The 18,949-nt window shown below is 47.0% G+C and overlaps 1 protein-coding gene across 1 annotated transcript in view; it reads left to right on the top strand.

Annotated features, from left to right (window-relative positions):
• PIGN (phosphatidylinositol glycan anchor biosynthesis class N) overlaps positions 1–17,528 on the top strand; it is a 158,250-nt gene extending 140,722 nt beyond the window's left edge. The window contains exon 28 of the mRNA XM_048508505.1: positions 16,449–17,528. Coding sequence (XP_048364462.1) covers positions 16,449–16,572 — 124 coding nt within the window. The 3' untranslated portion in view covers positions 16,573–17,528. The remainder of the gene's footprint in view (positions 1–16,448) is intronic.
• Positions 17,529–18,949: the final 1,421 nt, after the last annotated feature.

The raw sequence follows: 18,949 nt of genomic DNA, 5'->3' as shown, positions 1-18,949 counted from the left end.
AATATTGGCCGGCAAGATCAAAACAGTTTTAACAATTACTATGAAACAGGTGGGTTAATGGGATGCTGTGTGGTTTCCGGGCTGTAGATCCTCTGAAGATGCCAGCCACAGATGCAGGTGAAACGTCAGGAGAGAATGCTGCTAGAACACGGCCATACAGCCCGGAAACCACACAGCACCTCAGTGATTCCGGCTGTGAAACAGGTGGGTTAATGTTGTTATATTTTGATTTTTAAAAGATTTCATTGCTAGGAATTTGGCAACAAGTGTGGTAATTCTAGAGTCTCCGACCAGGCAACAAAAACTGCCCCTTATTTATCCCTGTCCCTTATTTTAAAATATTTTGGCCTGAAGTGTGGGCAGAAGACGTTTACTATCTTCACGAGGACCTTCAGGAGAGTATGTGTTTATGTGAAACATTCAGGCGTACAGTCTTATGCCAGCATTGGGAAGGACCTGAGTCCTAGGACAACTTTACCAAATCGTCTTTCTGAATGTCTAGATGTCTAGATATTTTTAAAATGCACGTCTCCTGCGTCCGTTTAGTTTCTCACTCTGCTGTACTACAATCATACCTGCAGTTTCAATCCTCACTGATTTGTATATGTTCTTATTGGGTCTACCCTAGGGTGACAAGACATCCCGCTTTTGGCGGGACAGTCCCGCCTTCACACAATTTGTCCCGCGTCCTGTGGGCTATTTCCATTGTCCCGATTTTTGGGAGGCTGCTGCACTGCCTTCTGGCTTAAGCAGCAGTGCGGCAGCCCCTTCCGCAGCGACGCTGTCAAGAGCGCGATTGACGGGCCGCAGGCGCGCACGGCCTTCTGGGGCGCTGCCCCAGAAGGCTGTGTGCTCCTGTGGCTGCACGCGCGGCTGCCTACCCCCACCCCGGTTCACAAAGGTGACCATCTGGTCACCTTAGTCTACCCTAAACTAAGATGAAGAAGCCGTGTTTTAGATATTCCACCTGCTGAGGACTGAGGCAAAGATACGGCAATAATGATGTAAGAATATCAAATCCTGCCAACCTGTCTTAACTAGATACTGACTTTTTGTTCAAGAAATGTGGGGGGTTTTTTGTTTCCTTTTAAAATTACAACGCTACTCCTGCATGAAAACTAATTTTCCAGGCCAGTCTGCCTGTGGGCACGGCAGGCCTTGTCTCTGATAGCCTCAGCTCTATTGGCAGGCTGCCTTTATGTGATAACAAATGTAGTAGGAATTGCTTTTAATTGCATTCTGTCGGAAGTGTGATTTCTTTTCCTCCACGGCCTCTTTGCCGAGAGTTCCCTTGCACAACTACATCCGGCACAATCTTGTAAGGAAGGAATAAATCCCATTTTTCCTCCCTGTTTTGTCCCCCCCCCCTAAACGCCTCAGGAGGTATGGTCACGGCTTGATGGCTTGCACAAAGGGAAACAACCTTGTTGCGAATATCATGGTAATTCGGCGATGGCGAAGCTTTTGGGTTTGGCGTGTTGAAAATTCGTGAAATGCCGAACTTGACTGCTGGCGTGTCAGCCCCCTCCCCCTGAATAAAAGAGAAACATATTCAATTGTTTTTTAAAAATACAATTCGATCATATGTGGTGCCATGTATTATACAAAGAAACACTACAAAATAAAGATAACTGTACTCGGGCTGCTAAATTTAGACTCAGCAAATGTGCGCACAGCGGTTTAATGTAGTATTTACAAAATGCAAGAACAATAGAGAAAACACCACATAACAATGTGGCAGCGTCAACAGGATCACTGTGTGCCCTCTGCACACAGAAATATGCTAGAGACGACTCTGAAGGGATCACCTAAATAAACCTCTCAGTATGTTGGTGTCCAGAAAGAAATTAATCACAAAAATGGTGTCGTCAAATAGTACAAATAAACTCACAAAGTCTCACAAGTCCAGCTTCCAGTGAGAAGAACGAATCACAGTCAATGGGCTCTCCCAGAGAGCTGGTCGTCTGTAGACTTGGAGAATTTGTGAACATGAAAATGAAACGCCTCCTGCAGTTAAGTGGATGTTTTGAAATAAATCTTCCTCATCGTTTTATAAATATATTAAGACTTGTCACTTGAAAGGATAGGAGTGGAGTAAAGTACAAAAAGTATAATATCTCCCCAATTGCGGCTAAGCTTCATGCTCCATCACGTGTGTGAGTCATCTTAGACACATGGGTCATAGGTTGGCCATCACTGTGTTAGTTCATGCTTTGATCTGGGAGCCACCAGGCGATGTGCATGTCTGTGTTAATTGGTTTCTTAACCAAGGCTGCTTCCACACAGGGGTTTTTCCTCCGGTGGTTCACTGCGTGGCCCCCACTCTTCTGGGGAGAATCCATGTAATGTCAGACTCTTCCTGAGCACAACTTGTGGGCCTCCTACAGCATCAGAGCAAAAAAATAATAATATCTGACCCTTCATCAGTTTCAGGCAGATATTTCATGTGCAAATTCTGTGTCCAGCCCATCAATGCTGCCCCCAAATGCTGGCATGAAATTGGCACCCCCCTCCCATTCATCCCTCCAACAACTGAGCTGTAACTCAGATCTAGGGAGTAGGGGGTGGGGATTCTCATTGGGTTGGCATTTCTGCACCGATACAATGAGGAAGAAGGGGGTGCAGAGGAGCAGTGGGCAAGGCAGGCATATGGTTGCCAGATGGTTTCAACGAAAATACTGACCACGTCTGGTAATTTCTCCGGTAGATATGTAGATGCACACAATAAAAACGACACTTCCCATGAGACCTTGGGGTTTGCAACTTAGGGAGTCCTGAATCCATGCATGTCTCAAGACGGCATGATAGGAGGAGATGCCTGTTGGTGCATTTCTCACAAATGTCACTCACGATGGGGCAACACTGCACGGGCGATGTGTTGCTGTGTTCTGTTTTTGCAAATCACTGGAAATGGACCGGCTGTCTTTCATGGTCTTTACAGCCTCTTGGGTCTGCCCAGTGTGCCTGAATAAGCAAACCTCCCTCGCTGCTTGGCATCTCCTCTGCTTTCCTTAGCATGTGCGCGTTTTATTTTTATTTATTCATTTGCAAAGAAACATTGTCCTTTTTCTTCCCTCGCGCTCTTTTCAGCTGTGAGCGAGCTGGGCAGCCATGGTATTTGTTTCTGTAAAACATCGAGTACATTGAAGGCAGGCTATAAATAATAAATAGCATTGTTGTCATAAACTAAGAAGAACCTTGTGGGTGTCACATGAACTATATCAGTGGTGGTGAACCTTTTCGAGACCGAGTGCCCAAATTGCAACCCGAAACCCACTTATTTATCTCAAAGTGCCAACGCAGCAATTTAACCTGAATAACCCCCTCGAGCAGGGGCCAGCCTGCTGTAGCCTCCAGCAAGTCCCACATGCGCCACTCTGCGCCTCTCTAGCATCTCTGCCGCTTCGCTCCCCCCCCCCGGGCAGCAGCCACCTGGAGCTCACTGAGGTGCATGCACATCAAGTCCAGCGGCCCAGGCCAGCCTAGGTGTGTGTGTGTGTGGGTGATTCCCCGCCCCCACGACGAACTCTGTACGTGCATGCCCACAGAGAGGGCTCTGAGTGCCACCTCTGGCACCCGTGCCATAGGTTCGCCACCACTGAACTATATCTATGAAATTTAGCAGTCCCAAAGCATCCTTCCTCCACCTTCTGGAAAATAATAAGATTTACAACTTAATGAGAAAGTAACTAAAAAAGCCAAAGGCTCATATTTTATTTATTGGGATTTTCTGTGCTGATATTCTCACTGATGGGACCCCAAGCAGTTTATAGAAAATGGTAAAATACAGGAACGACCATCAAATTAAACAATGCAATTTAAAGGGGGAAATAAAAGAATTAAAATGCAAACAGCCTGTGGGCATCAGCCTGTTGGCCAAGAGCTCTTGCCAAGTGGCTAGCACCTCTGGCCACACCCAGCCGACATACCTGCACACAAATGAGACATAAATTCAGCCCTGGTGGTATTCAGCTGTTTAGGATCTTCCCAGAGGTGGGATCCAGCAGGTTCTCACCAGTTCCTGAGAGTGGGTTACTAATTATTTGTGTGTGCCGAGAGGGGGTTACTAATTGGGTCTGCTTTTCCTTTAGAAATTCCATTAGGTCCAAAAATCATCAAGTCCTGTTGTTTCCTATGTGGCTGGTTAGCGAAGGTAGAAAACGGGATAATTCTCCCTGTTGGGCTGTTTTAAAAACATGTTTTAGAAATACGGTAAAGTTCCTTGTTTGAGGAAAGTATCCTTCTTTTGATTTCTAGAAACAAAATTAAGTATTCGAAAGTATTAAGTATTTGACAGGCAGTCAATTAGAGGAGAAGTAGTTGTTTCTGTTGGCAGTAGACGATAGGACTTGCTATAATGAGTTTAAATTATGAACAGAAAGATACCAGTTGGAAATTAGGAACTTTTTTTTAACAGTAAGAGTTTTTTACAGTAACACAAAAATTATTAATGCCCGCCCCGGAATGTCCGGCCATGCCCCCGTCGTGCCCCGCCCAGCCCCATTGGTGCTACCCCACTGTTTGAATCCCACCACCATGGGAACCTGTTACTAAAATTTTTGGATCCCACCACTGGATCTTCCCCATTTCCTCCCCTGCTCAGGGGTTTTTGGATGTAGGCCTGCGGGTGTCAGTGTTGTTCTGGTGGCATCCAAAGGATACATTAATGCCACTTTTCCATAGGTTCATTCCACAGCACTCCAGTGATTTTTAAAGGCCTGTAGTCGTATGGGTGAGGGCCCAGTGCTTTGATCTTTCCCATGGAATGAACCCCCTGGGCCATTGATGCTGCCTCCCAACTACCACTGCATAGTTGCAAGCAGAGGTGGGATTCAGCCAGTTCGCACCGGTTCGTCAGAACCGGTCGCTAAATTAGAGTTGGTTCGCCGAACCAGTTGCATCCCACCACCTAAGGGAAGGAAAAGCAAGTGAACTGTTAGAGCCCCGGAGGAGCCTGGAGCCGAGGCACCATTCTTCTCCTGGGTGTTGAAAGGCCATTCGCTTCCAGCCCTGGGGCCTTTCAGACTCCCGGAAAAGCCTGGAAAAAAGTAAAAGGCAGATCCAGATCCCCTGGCAGTGATAGAAGCCCGGCCTCTTCCACAGCAGCCAGGTAAGTGTGAGATGGGGGAAGGGGGGGCGGCGGGAGGGGGGAAATCTACCGAACCAGTAGATAGATTAATAGAATCCCACCAGTGGTTGCAAGCCCTTAAACGTTGCATTTGAACAGTGTGATGAACCTGATAGGAAAGGGTCTTCCATGGTACTAGCGTTTAAAGAGCTCCGCCATATCCAACAGCCTATGACATTCCCAATCCAGTGAGTCCAAACCCTCTTCCTGTTTGGTTGGTGGGAGGTGAGGCGCACCCTCCCAGGAATGGAACCAGTGGTGGGATCCAAACATTTTAGTAACAGGTTCCCTCGCCAGCCCCCCCCCTCAGCAAAGGGGGCAGAGGCATACCTAGGCAAACCTGAGCCCTGGGCAAAACCTGCGTTGGATGCCCCCCCATGGGCAGCCACCCCACCACGACCCCCCCCCAATTTTTTTTTTGCACTAGGTCATTTCTAAATCATTATCACATTATAGAAAATGCCCCAACTCAGAAATCTGAACACAGCAATGGTGAAACACACAGGTTCTTTGATAGAGACTGGTGAGATAAAAGGCACGAAAGGCTGAGAATCAATGAATTGCAGTACCTGACAGGGATTAACCCAGTTCAGGGAGTTACATTATTAGTTGCAATTGATATATGGAACCTTCATGTTCAAAGGCAGGATGCCTCTCGGGGAGGCGAGGGTGTGGAGGTGAAAAAGCGGACCCAATTAGTAACCCCCTCTTGGAAACTGGTGAGAACCTGCTGGATCCCACCTCTGAATGGAACCAGCAGCTGAGCTCATTGTGGGGGAATGCATTTCATTGTTCTGTCTGTATGTAAACTAGTATGTATCAGACTAGTGTCTGGAAGATCCAGATTCGAATCCCCTCCATGATGTGAAGCTCACTGGGTGATCTCAGGCCAGCAGCTCAGTAAGCCAGTGTGGGGTAGTGGTTAAGAGCAGGTAGACTCTAATCTGGTGTTTGATTCCCCACTCCTCCACATGAGCGACAGGCTCTTATCTGGTGAACTGGTTTTTTCCCCCATTCCTGCAAATGAAGCCAGCTGGGGGACCTTGGTCCAGTCACAGTTCTCTCAGAACTCTTTCAGCCCCACCTATCTCACAGGGTTTCGGTTGAGGGGGAGAGGAAGGGAAAAGGAGTTTGTCAGCCACTTTGAGCGTATAGTTGAGAAAAGCAGGGGTGTCAATCCAATGTTCTTCTTCTCTTTCATCCTCACTTCCCCCAAAGGCCTGTTCGAAGGAAGGGTTTGTTGAAAGCAGAATATTGTACAAGTGGACTAATGAAAACAAGGCCCCTAAGAGACCAGGCCTCTCTATATCTTTGGATAATCAGCTCAGGAGGAAAGAGAATGGAACAGTTCCACAGTAGGGACATTTAAAGGTGTTTAAAATTCTAGGAAATGCTTGTGGGATGCAGTCTCCAATCCCAGCCTGTTCCCCTTGATTTCATAAGCAGCTCCAGAATCACACCCCATCTTTTCTCGTGGATCCCTTCCGCATATGCAGAATGATGCACTTTCAATCCACTTTCACAATTGTTTGCAAGTGGATTTTGCTAGTCCGCACAGCTGCAAAGTGGATTGAAAGTGCATTGTTCTGCTAGTGACCCCTGGCCCTGCGGCGATGCGGCTGGCCTCGACCCGGGCCAGGGCCTTTAAGGCTCTGGCCCCTGCCTGGTGGAATGCTCTCCCTCCAGCTGTCCGGGCCCTGCGGGACCTTGGTGAGTTCCGCAGGGCCTGTAAGACGGAGCTATTCCACCGGGCTTTTGGAGGGGCCGGCCGCGGTTCTATCGCCCCCCACTGAAACTGAAACTAAAGCTGCCTGTTTTTTCCATCTTGGTAGGGCCCTGACTCCATCTTGGGCCCTGCTTTCCCCTCCCTTTTCTTTTGGCCTTTAGATCTGGCGCCTGCGTGTGTGTTTTTACACAATCTTTGTTGTTTTAATCTATATTTATTGTTATTAGTTGCTGCTTGAGTTTTAATGGGTTTAGATTTTATGTTGTATTGATTTGCTGTTTTGGAAAACAGCCGTGTTGTGAGCCGCCCCGAGCCCTTCAGGGATGAGGCGGCCTATAAATTTGATGAATGAATGAATGAATGAATGAATGAATGAATGAATGAATGAATGAATGAATGAATGAATGTGCGGAAGGGGCCCTGGCCAGCAGCTCCATTTGTAAGCTTTAATTAGCGTGACAACAATCCATTGCCTCAGCTCTGCTGAGCAGCTGTCGCAGAGAGCATCCACTTTGCCCGTGTGCCGCTCAGCGTCAGTCCCCATTTTGGAATGGGATAATATGGGATTCCAAGGGGTTCTCCTCCACATTTTTTTTCAAAAGGGCTAGTCCAGCTAATAGAGACCAGCTCACCCGCAGTTGCATCTTGCCAGACTGGAAGAAAAACAGGATTTCCCTCAACAAAACCCAGGGGATCAGAATTAAAGGGAAGAATTATTTGCAATAAAGTCCTCTGAGCGTCTGCTTCTAGCGCTCCTTAAAGCCAATCTGATATAGCTAATTTCACAGAGTTGTAGATAAAAATATTTATCCCCTTTGGGGTGAGTTGGACAGCCTTTTTGAAAAAATTAAGTGTTTAAAAAAGGAACAAAAACAACATACATGGAGTTTCAACCCAAACTAATCTGGTTAACATTCCTGAATTAAGCTGTTTTTCACCCTTTGCTGTGACCTTTCCACACTTCTTATCTGGCTAGAACTTCTCGGTTTCCCCACTGTGGTCAGCAGCATGCTAACCAAGGCCTTAAAAATGAAACAGAGGAGTTGGGGGGCCTTTCCGCACTTACCTTAAGCCCTGCGCTACTCGAGGAGAGTAGCGCGGGGTCCCTCGGCACTCCCCACTGAGAGGGGCGGCGACAGCGCAGCCGCCCCGAAGCTGCTGCTGTCGCGCCCCTCAGCAGCATCCCAGGCGCTCTTCTTAACGGCGCCTGGGATGCTGCGCGCTGAGAACAGCGCGTGGCATAGAGGGGAACGACGAGAGTGGGGAAAGGCCCGGGATTTGTAGTCCAGGTTTTTATGGCAGGATGTTTTAAATTTTAGCAGAGGTCAAGAGACCAGAAGTGACCCCTGGAACATCCTTTCAGAATCCAGGTTTTTACATGTAGTCAAGATGACTGTCACCAACCCCTGCTAGCCGTAACTTGATCTTGCGTAGTAGCATTGTAAAAATCCCTGCCTGAGAGCCAATTGTTGGCTCTGAGAATTGATTTGACTATGAAGAGGCTGATCGGGCAACTTCAGCCCTTTCTGCACAAATCACCTAGAACCGTGGTAGCGAACCTTTGGCACTCCAGATGTTATGGACTACATTTCCCATCAGCCCCTGCCAGCATGGCCAATTGGCCATGCTGGCAGGGGCTGATGGGAATTGTAGTCCATAACATCTGGAGTGCCAAAGGTTCGCCACCACTGACCTAGAACGTTTGTAAAACGTTTTCAATCTCCCCCTTTACCACGATGTTTGTCTGCAGTCACCCGCTTTAAACTATTCATGTCTGTTGTTGTGTTCCCTCCCCCCTTTTCGACTTATTAGTTGAATTGATGTTTCAATGCTTCCCAGCTTCTTTCTGCGGTTTTCTATATCTTGTATAGTCATGCGTGGAAGAGCACCCCCTCAAAAATGGAAAAACAAACAAAATCACAACAAAATACAGGCGAGGGGGAACGGAGTGAGCTCAGTGACATTGTTACCGCCGCTGCTCGGGTAACAACAAGTGATTTCAGCTCAGCAACTTAATGAGACGCAGGAAGCTGACGTTCTTCAAAGCAAAAGGATTTTATTTGCAGGGGATGGTCACAGCTCGGGCAGGAGAAATCGCGCTCTTGCAACCCAGTGCAAGAACTTTTATTCCAAAACTTCAAAGGTGCAAAGGGGCAGGGAAAAGGGGAGGTGAGGGGGCAAGTCCCTCACCAAACACCAATAAGAAAACAACAATACAAAAGCAAGATACAGTTACAACTTCTGAATGGGATTGCAAAATCCCGCTGTCAAACATCTTCTCGCGGGATCTCGCAATGGTGCTGAAGGGAAAGCAGATAACAGTTCATTCAAGAAATCCAGGTGGGCTCGCTACCGCACCCAGCTATCTCCTTTATCAGATGGCTGTTTCCTTTAGTAATACCCTGAGGCTCCCGCCTCACATTATTGCAACAAAGAAAAGTTCAAACTGTCCAATGGTGGTCCCTGCATGTCTTCCAACGGCTGGGGACCTCTGGGTGCTGGCAACAGATTTGATTTGCAAGTCCAAAGAGGGTCTTTGTCTTTGCTACGGAGTTGGCTGGGTGTTGGTCTAAGCTGCATTCCAGAGCCAACTTTCTTGTCCCTTAATATCAGCCCTTACAGGCTACTGCTTTTGCTATCAGACACAAATTTCAAAAATAACATTTCTAAGCTTAAACATTAGGGAAACCTTAAGGGATAAATACATATGCTTATAGGCAAGACTCTCCTAAATTAATAATAACAAAACCTTACACTAACTGGGGGCCTAGTCAAACTAAAATCCTAAGCAGTAAGAAAATCATAAATTCAACTCTAAAGGGGCTTTTATTACATCCTAGAATGGCACAAGCAAGAGGGAAACCATATAGCATTGGCACAATCATACATAAGCGTTCTCTGTGAGCTTTATGGAGGCTTCTGAGCCACGCAAGTCTCTGCGTCAGGGCATCGAACCAGTGTAGTCAGACAACCTGACTCAGGAAAATATTTTGTTTATTTTCCTGGGCGGTAACAACATGATAAAATGGTGCCGAGGAAATCTGGGAACAGCACAGAAGTGTGGAAAACATAGGAAATAGATTGCACAGAAAGTGAAACTGTTCTAAAAATGTTTCCAGCCAAAGAGTTATTTTAAAGGGTGATTAATTTAGAACATTTTAAGGCTGGAAATAAAACGTTTTCTGGTCGTCAGGGGGAAAAACAGTGCAGAACTCCATGGAGGACACGATTTATTTCCTACCTCAAAACGTTTTAAAAGGTTTGCTCAGAAAGGGCCTGCTATACACAGCTGGTATCCAGGCTGTAGAAAACCTTCAGAATCGTACTTTCTTTCATGCCATGACTTTGAGCATTTATTTGGAAATAATAATGTGTGAAAGTTCTATACGTGAAGCAGAATCTGGGCAACCAGGATCTGGAAAGCCACTCTGCCCTGGCAGCTTGCTGGGAGGACTCTGGGCCAAGCAGAAAAGAGTCTCCTGAAGAAAACAGACCTTTTTCGCTGAATAAGATTATTTTAGGCTATGTACCAGCTCTACCAGACCACGGCCACACAGTCCAGAAAACCCACAACAATCAGTTGAATCTGGCTGTGAAAGCCTTCGACATTACATTAGGCCCGTGGTGGCGAACCTTTGGCACTCCAGATGTTATGGACTACAATTCCCATCAACCCCTTCCAGCATGGCCAATTGACCATGCTAGCAGGGGCTGATGGGAATTGTAGTCCATAACATCTGGAGTGCCAAAGGTTCGCCACCACTGCATTAGGCTATGTATTTTAACTTGTGTATTTCATTTATGTATTTATTATTTTTATACCCAGACTTTTCCCCGCAGTGGGTAACCAAAGTGACTTACATCATAAGAGCCCAGTCAGACCATCTACTCTGGCATCCTGTCCCCCGTAAATCTGTCTAATCGCCTTGTAAATGTGTCTCTGCCTGCAACCATCACTACATCCTCTGGCAGCAAATTCCACATTTTAATCACTGGTTGGGTAAGGAGGGATTTTCTTTGGTCTTTCCTGAGTCTACGGCCCGTCAGCTTTATTGGAAGCCCTCAAGCTTGGGAGGGGGAGAGAAAGATCTCTCTGCCTACCCTCACTCTACCCCGTACATAATTTTATACTCCTGTATCATGTTCCCCCTTTAGTTGTCACTTTTCTAAACTGAGAATCTTTAGCCTTTCCTCCTAGTAAAAGTACTTTAACCCCTTAATCCACTTGGTTGCCCCCTTCTGTACCATTTCCAGCTCTACAATGTCCTCATGAGATACCCTTGCCCTTTCCGCACAAATCACCTAAAACGTTTCTAGAATGTTTTCAATTCCCTCTCCCCTTTACTACAATGTATGTCCGCACTCACCCCCTCAAAACGATTCATGGCTGCCATTATGTGATTTTTTCCCTTTTTTCTTTGGAGGTAGGTGTTGAATCGATGCTTCTCTGCTTCCCAACCTCGTGCTGCGATTCTCTATGCCTCATATACTTGAGGCTTCAAAGATTAGCTCCCCCGCCCCAAACAGAACAGGTGCAAAGAAACAGGTGAGGGGGAACCAAACGAGCTCAGAAAATGGCGCTGAAGAGAAAGGCTGCGTAGAGGTGTGGAAAATGTCTTTTAAAAATCTCACTTGCCGCTGAAGATGTTTTGAAAACTTTTCAACCAAAGAATCGTTTTGAAAAGACATTCATTTAAAACATTTTGAGGCTGCAGATAAGTTTTTGGAGACAAAAGGAGTAAAAACAATGTGGAACCATATGTCCCTACTCGGCCTCTGCGTTCAGCAGAGGCCAATTTGCTGGTGGTCCCCGGCCCCTCAATGATACGGCTGGCCTCCACGCGGACCAGGGCTTTTACGGCCTTGGCCGCAGCCTGGTGGAACACTCTTTTTCCAGCTGTCCGGGCCTTGCGGGACCTCGGTGAATTCTGCAGGGCCTGCAAGACAGAGTTGTTCCACCGGGCCTTTGGAGTAACCAGCCGTTGATGGTGTGCCCCCCTCCCATCTTTGTTTGTTTACATCTTTTATTGATGGAGTCAGCAATCTTCCCATTTAGGGAGGGTTTTAAAAAATGGCTTTGCTGGGCGCCCAATTCGATTTTAAACTTGTATTAACCGCTGTTTTAAATGGGGAGCTAGTAATTTATTTATATTGGATCTTAATTGTTTAGTCTTGATTGTACTTAGCCGAATTGTGATTTAACTTTGTTGTACGCCGCCCAGAGCCTTTCGGGGATAGGGCGGGATATAAAACTAAACAATAAATAAATAAATAAATAAAATAAACTCCATAGAGGAAATATATTTCCTGCTTCAAAACATTTGAAAAGGTTTGTGTGGAAGGGGCCCCTGACCAGAATTGTACTCAGTATTCCAAATGAAGCTGTACCATGGGTCTGTATAGGGGCATCATTCTCTGCACATTGTTCTCCACTCCTCCATTGCATCTTCACAACAACCCTGTGAAGTAGGCTAGACTGAGCATGCATGACTGGTCCAAGGTTACCTAGCAGGCTTTCATGGCAGAGTGGGGATCTTGAACCGTATCTCTCAAATCCTAATCAGATACTCTGACAACGCATACACACGTGTGAAATCTGAAGACATAAAGTCCTTTGAATTTTTCAAAGCAACCACAAGATTCTCTTAGGATAATTCTCTCTATATATAGAGAAGCTCTTTAATGACAATTTTTGGGATCTTTCTTATCCCAATATATATATATATTGCCAAAAGTGTGAAGAGGCCTAATTTATTCCCGGCTGGCAGCCCATCCTTTGGAGAAGCACAGAAGTCTCTGAATGTGGCTGTCACAAAGCTCTGCAGGATGTTTTTAACTCGAATCCAGATACAAATTTTTAAGCAAATGTTCATTTTTTAGCAATCCTGAAGTGTCCCTCTCCCCCCCTCCCCCCGGCAAAAAAAAATCAGCTATAGCAGCTGGGTTGGGATATTAGGTTTGTCTCTGAAGCGAGGTCCCTGTTATCTGTTCATTGTGAGCATTCCCGTGAACGGCAGAGTCCAAAGGGGGCCGACCTGGCTGTTCGGGCGGCTGCTCCTGCCCGTTGACAAACCAGATTGAATATTATCAGCTTCTGAACTTGTACCTTCTTTGTGGAATGTGCTTTTTCCATTTCTCTGTTACGAAGGTGGCGGGGGCACGGAGGAGGTTGTCCGTCTTTATTTTTTAAGGAAGAGCAGCACGGCTTTCTTAATATGATTTAAAACTTTGCCGTTCCTTTCACTCTCCAGCTCTTTGAGGTAATCAGGTGTGCTTTGATGGATGGCTGTTTGTCCTGTTTACTAATAAAATCTTGGAGAGCGTTTTCTTCTTTCGCACTGCTCGCTGTCCGCACATCTTCACGGCGATTCGGGAGCGGAAAGATTGTCATTTTTTCATAAGCAGGGTGTCGACTTTGAGTTGGGGTTGCAATCCGTCTGACCTTAGAGGTGCCTTGTGCCGGGAGAAAAAAACTCACTAACATTCCAGAGCATGCTAATTTAGCCCCGCACAGTTAAACAAATTAGAACATAAGAACATAAGAACAGGCCAGCTGGATCAGACCAGAGTCCATCTAGTCCAGCTCTCTGCTACTCGCAGTGGCCCACCAGGTGCCATTGGGAGCTCACATGCAGGATGTGAAAGCAATGGCCTTCTGCGGCTGTTGCTCCCGAGCACCTGGACTGTTAAGGCATTTGCAATCTCAGATCAAAGAGGATCAACATTGGTAGCCATAAATCAACTTCTCCATAAATCTGTCCAAGCCCCTTTTAAAGCTATCCAGGTTAGTGGCCATCACCACTTCCTGTGGCAGCATATTCCAAACACCAATCACACGTTGCGTGAAGAAGTGTTTCCTTTCAGGGTTGCTTTTTAGAAGGAGCTACTGTTATTACTTAAGAAAGAGTGATTCCGCACAGCACTTTTACAACGAGTTGCAATCGTTATGAATCGTTTTCCCTAAACAAGTTCATTTATAATGATTGCAACTCGTCGTAAATGTGCTGTGCGGCATATACTAGACATTCTGCAAAGTCTCAGATGCCTGCGTAGGTAGCTAACTACCCCCTTTCAAGGACCACGCGTGAATTTTGTGCGTTAAAAAATCAAGAGCCCATGTATGTTTAAAAGCAAGGATCACGATCTGTTTGGAACTGGTACAATAGTCCAGGTTCCGGGGGGGGGGGGAGTTGTGGCTTAGTGGTAAAACATCTGTTTGACATGCAGAAGATCCCAGGTTCGATACCTGGGAGTGGGTGACATGAAATATCTCTGCCTGAGATGCCAGAGAGCAGCTGCCAGTCTAAATCAACAATACTGAGCTTCATCAGCCAGAAATCTGACTCCGTATAAGGCAGCTCCCCGCGTTCTTATGAGGGACGTTGACATTTATCTTCCCTCAGATGCGTGTGTCTTTCCCTCGCTCACTAAGGCTCATCGCACGGGTTAAGGGCAGGATAAAACCCGGGTGGGGGGGGGGGACACTTCGCACGGGTCCCGCTCCTAAAGTGAGTCCGCTCCGCATCCCCCCCACAGGTTTTTAAAGAACTGTGTTATGTGCAGTTCTTTTGTTTTAACATGCCCCCGCTGCTGTGGCCGAGCAAACAGCCGTGGCTGTGAGGCACGTTAGGCGGCTGTGGTCCAACAAGGGAATCACAGTCCCCGGCTCCCATCTGTGGAGCCACGCAGGGACAAAGGGCCATTTTGTGGCCCTGGGGGTCAGTTGTGCCTGCCTCTGAAGCTGTGCTTCGGAGGGAGGCAGAGCCCCCCCCCCCCAAAAAAAGCCTGTGACACCACAGGACAGCCATCCATGTGAACGGGTTCGTGTAACCCGCCTTTCACCCATGCTTATTGGCCCGTGTGGAAAGGACCTGACTGGTTCTGATCTAGGGGACACTGGTCATGATGAACTGGGATTCACGAACCTTCAGGAGTCTGAAATGCTTCCATACACACAGAAAGTGATGCTTGTTTTCAACTCTTCACAGATTCCATCTCGACTTATATTGGGGAAGTCAGAGGCAACTAACTTGTCTTTTATTTTGGTCGCACTTCTGCATGAGTAACTGGTTCTAGGTTAAAACCTTGGTGTCTCAAGCTCCAGCTAGCCCTTGTTAATTTTATCGTTGTGTAATGTGTTGTCAAGATGTTCCAAAGCCCGGATCTTACCCCTGTACTTCCTTGATGGTCCAAAACCAGATATCAACACCCTCTTTCCCTGATAATCCAGTGGTCGCTCTGTTGCTAGGCTGTATGAAGTATACGAGCAGCATGGTAGCTCCCATTACCCTGTTTAGAAAGAAGTCCCACCTGTGTCATTCTGACCCAAAGCTGTGTATTTGTTAAAGGCTCTCTTTCTTTGGTGAGCTGTGGTGATTTTAGACTGGGAAATCGGTTCTGGGGCCTGTTTGAAAATGTGGTAGCCATTTTAAAAAAAACAATTTATTCTGTCTGGCCGCATGGACCTAGGGGGAATTCGTGGTGACCCGGAGCTCTGAATCTTACCTGTAGCAGTCCTGGTAGCAATCCGTATGCATAGTAGTTTGGGTCACTATGGCACTCTACCTTATATACTGGGGTATAAGACTACTTTTGAACCCTGGGAAATCATCTGTAAAGTCTGAGGTCGTCTTATACGCCGGGTACTGAGCGGGTGGTACTGAGCGCCCAGGATCTGGAGCAGCAGCTCTGCTGCTGCTGCTTCTGCCGCCCCGCGCACTGGGTTCAGTTCCTCACTCCTGAACACGGAACTTGCCCTACTCTAGCTTGGCCAGCCACCTGCCTGCCTCCCTGCCTGTGCAACTGCAGCCCGTTGCCACCACCTGCCATGATCCTAGTGCATGCTTTACCTATAGAGTCAGCCCTGTCGGTGTCCGTGGGGCTGGCTACTCCCTCCAGACGGACCTCCCAGCAGGTCTCCCTCCTTCTCCTGCATGCTCTGGGGGTGCCCGGCGCCTCGCTCTTCCTCTCCCCTGGCATTGGCGCACAGCGTTTGCCCTCAGCACTGTGCTGGATCTTGGTGGGGGGAGTGAAAGGCAGTGGTGGTGCCTGGAGCAGTTGACGGGGAGACTGTCAGTGTGCCCCCCCCAGAGGGAGAGATGATCTGGAAACTTGGTGAATGTGAAAGGGGGGGTCAAGTTTCTCCTCTTCTTCTGAGTGGGAAAATTTCCCCAAGTTGTTCGGAGCACAATTCTTTGGACGTCCAGCAGCTGCATGCCATAAGCATTGGATGTAGTCTTATATGGCGAGTATGTCCCAAACTCTATATTTTAACTGGAAAAGTGGGGGGTCGTCTTATACACCCAGTCGTCTTATACGCCGGTATATACGGGTAAGCAGTTTGCAGTTCTTCCCAGCTTATTACAAACCTGCATGTTGAGAGATTAAATCTGCCTGTGATTTTTGTGTTGTCTCTGCAATCCGTACCGCTGTCGCTAACTCAGTTGGTAAACTGATATTGATCGATGGAGCTGTCTGGCCGGTGTGGCAATCAAGATTATCTCGCTCTAATTTACGAATAAGCTTAGTTTCCGATAAGCATCTTGACTTGTGGTCTTTTCCCTTCTAACCAGTGTTTTTTCTGTCCGCCTGCAGCATCAGCCACTATGTCCTTGTCATGTCCTTCACCATCTTCTCGATGCTGTTAAGCGGAGTGGCCCATCTGCTGACCACAAAGCGACTAGAGCTGTGGGAAGGAACCAAGGACCATTCGTTGTGACCAAACAATGGAGACTTTAAAAAAAAAACCTTCAGTCAACCTGAGAGATGAATACAGATGACTTTCAAGAATCCCTGGGAAACTTGATGCTACAGAGGGTACCTTGACATGTACACATTCCTTTAGGATCGGAGTCTTATTTACATGCACACACAGAATATGGTGCACGTTAGGATGGATTTTGTGCTTGATAGCTCTGTTGTGAATCAGATCGTCACCAGAACATCTAAGAAGTCACCTTGGAAAGTAAGACAAGCTTGTTCTGAAGCCCGTTGCTCGTAGGCAAAGCAAGCATTTTGCCCACTGGGTCTCCTAATCAGTGTTCCCTTCTGGAATTAATAATGGATTGGATGCAGGAACATCAGCCTTACTCTGTATGCACTCCTTGGAGGTCTTCTCTCACTTTCAAAGAAAAGTCACATTTGGATGCTTTCATATGTGTGATAAGGCTGAAACAGACTTTTATTATTCTACTCGTTTTGAAGACGGTATGCGTCCTTTTATACTTCTGGGAGAATTGTCCTTTTTATATAAGAAAATATTGTGGGTTAATTTTACTTTTTGTCGCAGTTGTTTATTGAGGGTTTCCCTCTCTGGTATACTTGAAAAACCCGGATCTCTTCATGGACACAGCCAAGGGTGGAATTTTGTTGCACTGGGATCTCACCGTTCTTAGAAGCTCAGGAGTTCCATTGTTATGCTTATCCTCTGACTTACATTTGAATGAGAGACGCTGATCTGCCCAAAGGCTATCAGGAAGATGCAGAGAGGAGCAAGGACTGAAATTTTTCCCCGTTCTCACTGGCACTCTGTTCACTACAATGAATGAAAAATTAGTCAAGGTGCTGGGAATCCTTTATAGCGGTGGTTCTATACCAGTGGTGGCGAACCTTTGGCACTCCAGATGTTATGGACTACAATTCCCATAAGCCCCTGCCAGCATGGCCAATTGGCCATGCTGGAAGGGGCTGATGGGAATTATAGTCCATAACATCTGGCGTGCCAAAGGTTTGCCACCACAGCTCTATACCTTCCTAATGCCGTTACCCTTTAATACAGTTCCTCATGTTGTGGTGACCCCCGACCCTAACATTTATCCATTTTACAGATGGAGAACACTGATGCAGAGAGCCTTAGGAGACCCCTGTGAAAGGGTCGTTCGACCCCCAGGTTGAGAACCGTTGCTTTATAGGATACCCCGTCTCTTTACATTTTTGTAAAAAGCTGGGGAGGCTAGTGGAGGCGGGGTGGTTGGTTGGGGACCACGTTGGTGGGGAAAGGGGTTTCACTTCATGCCTGCTATGCCATTTCAATGTCTGTGATTTGCCCCAGGTTTGATGCTATGAGCAAGTTGATTGTTTTTCCCCTTCCCCACAACATCACAGCACACCCTCCCAAGGTTCCTCCAGCTTTTCTTTGATCTTTCTCAATATTGATTTGCTGCACAGCTTGGGAAAGATTTGCACCAAAGTTGAATGGCTTCTACTGCGTGTGAGAGAAAGCGAGGATGTTCCCACAGGACAGCCATTTTCCCTATCCCAGCAGTTGCCGTTTTCTTCCTCTACCACTCTGGGGCTTAATGAGCAATTGAATATTTGCTTTAACATTAACAGCAAGCCTGTCAGGTTGTCTGTATTCCCAGTTTTCACTGAAAATAAGCCTCTAGCCTTTTTTGTTACCAAGGTATAAGGGGAAAGGGATCTCTCCTCAATGGAAGAGTATGGAGACTTTTTGCCAAACGAAGGCTGGGGATTCAGCAAACGTGCTAGACACAATCCTATAATGATATCGACTGCTATTTACTTTTAAAGGTCGACGGGAGGGCAGCCACTGGAAGCAGGACAAAGAAACTATGCAACTTTGTCTCTGGGCCTTTCCCCACTTCAAAAATGGAAGGTCATCTAAACCGCGTCCGTTTGACTCCGCTGCTTTCGAGCACGGAAACTTGCTCCCCACAGCAGTTTGCTCTTACCTAAATAACGCGGGGTCAGAATTGCAGCATTCCCCATGACCCCGCGCATTTGGCAGCGATCGGGAGGGCGGGTCTCTGCTGGGATTGGCTCGCTCCTTGCGGCGCGCGAAAATTTGCGGAACTTCCTGGTTGCTTGCTCGTACAGAATTGCTGAGAAGACGTGCAGACGTATTTTACAATTTTGAATTTACAATTTACAATGTACTATTCTTCATCCGCGTGCGCTGAACCCGACGTGCAGACGTCCATTTTTTGAATGAAAATGGTAGTAAGGAAAAGTCTGCCCATGCAACGCGCACGAACTGCCCCGCTGTGGCCTGATTGGAGAGAAGTGCACACGTCACCAGGAACTGCGCGAAATTCAGTTTCGCGCTCGCCTGCCGAAGTTCCCCACACCCCCGCGCT

The sequence above is a fragment of the Sphaerodactylus townsendi genome, linkage group LG09 (assembly GCF_021028975.2).
Source record: "Sphaerodactylus townsendi isolate TG3544 linkage group LG09, MPM_Stown_v2.3, whole genome shotgun sequence".
In the NCBI taxonomy this organism is placed as follows: domain Eukaryota; kingdom Metazoa; phylum Chordata; class Lepidosauria; order Squamata; family Sphaerodactylidae; genus Sphaerodactylus; species Sphaerodactylus townsendi.
This window is presented reverse-complemented; position numbering and strand designations above follow the sequence as displayed.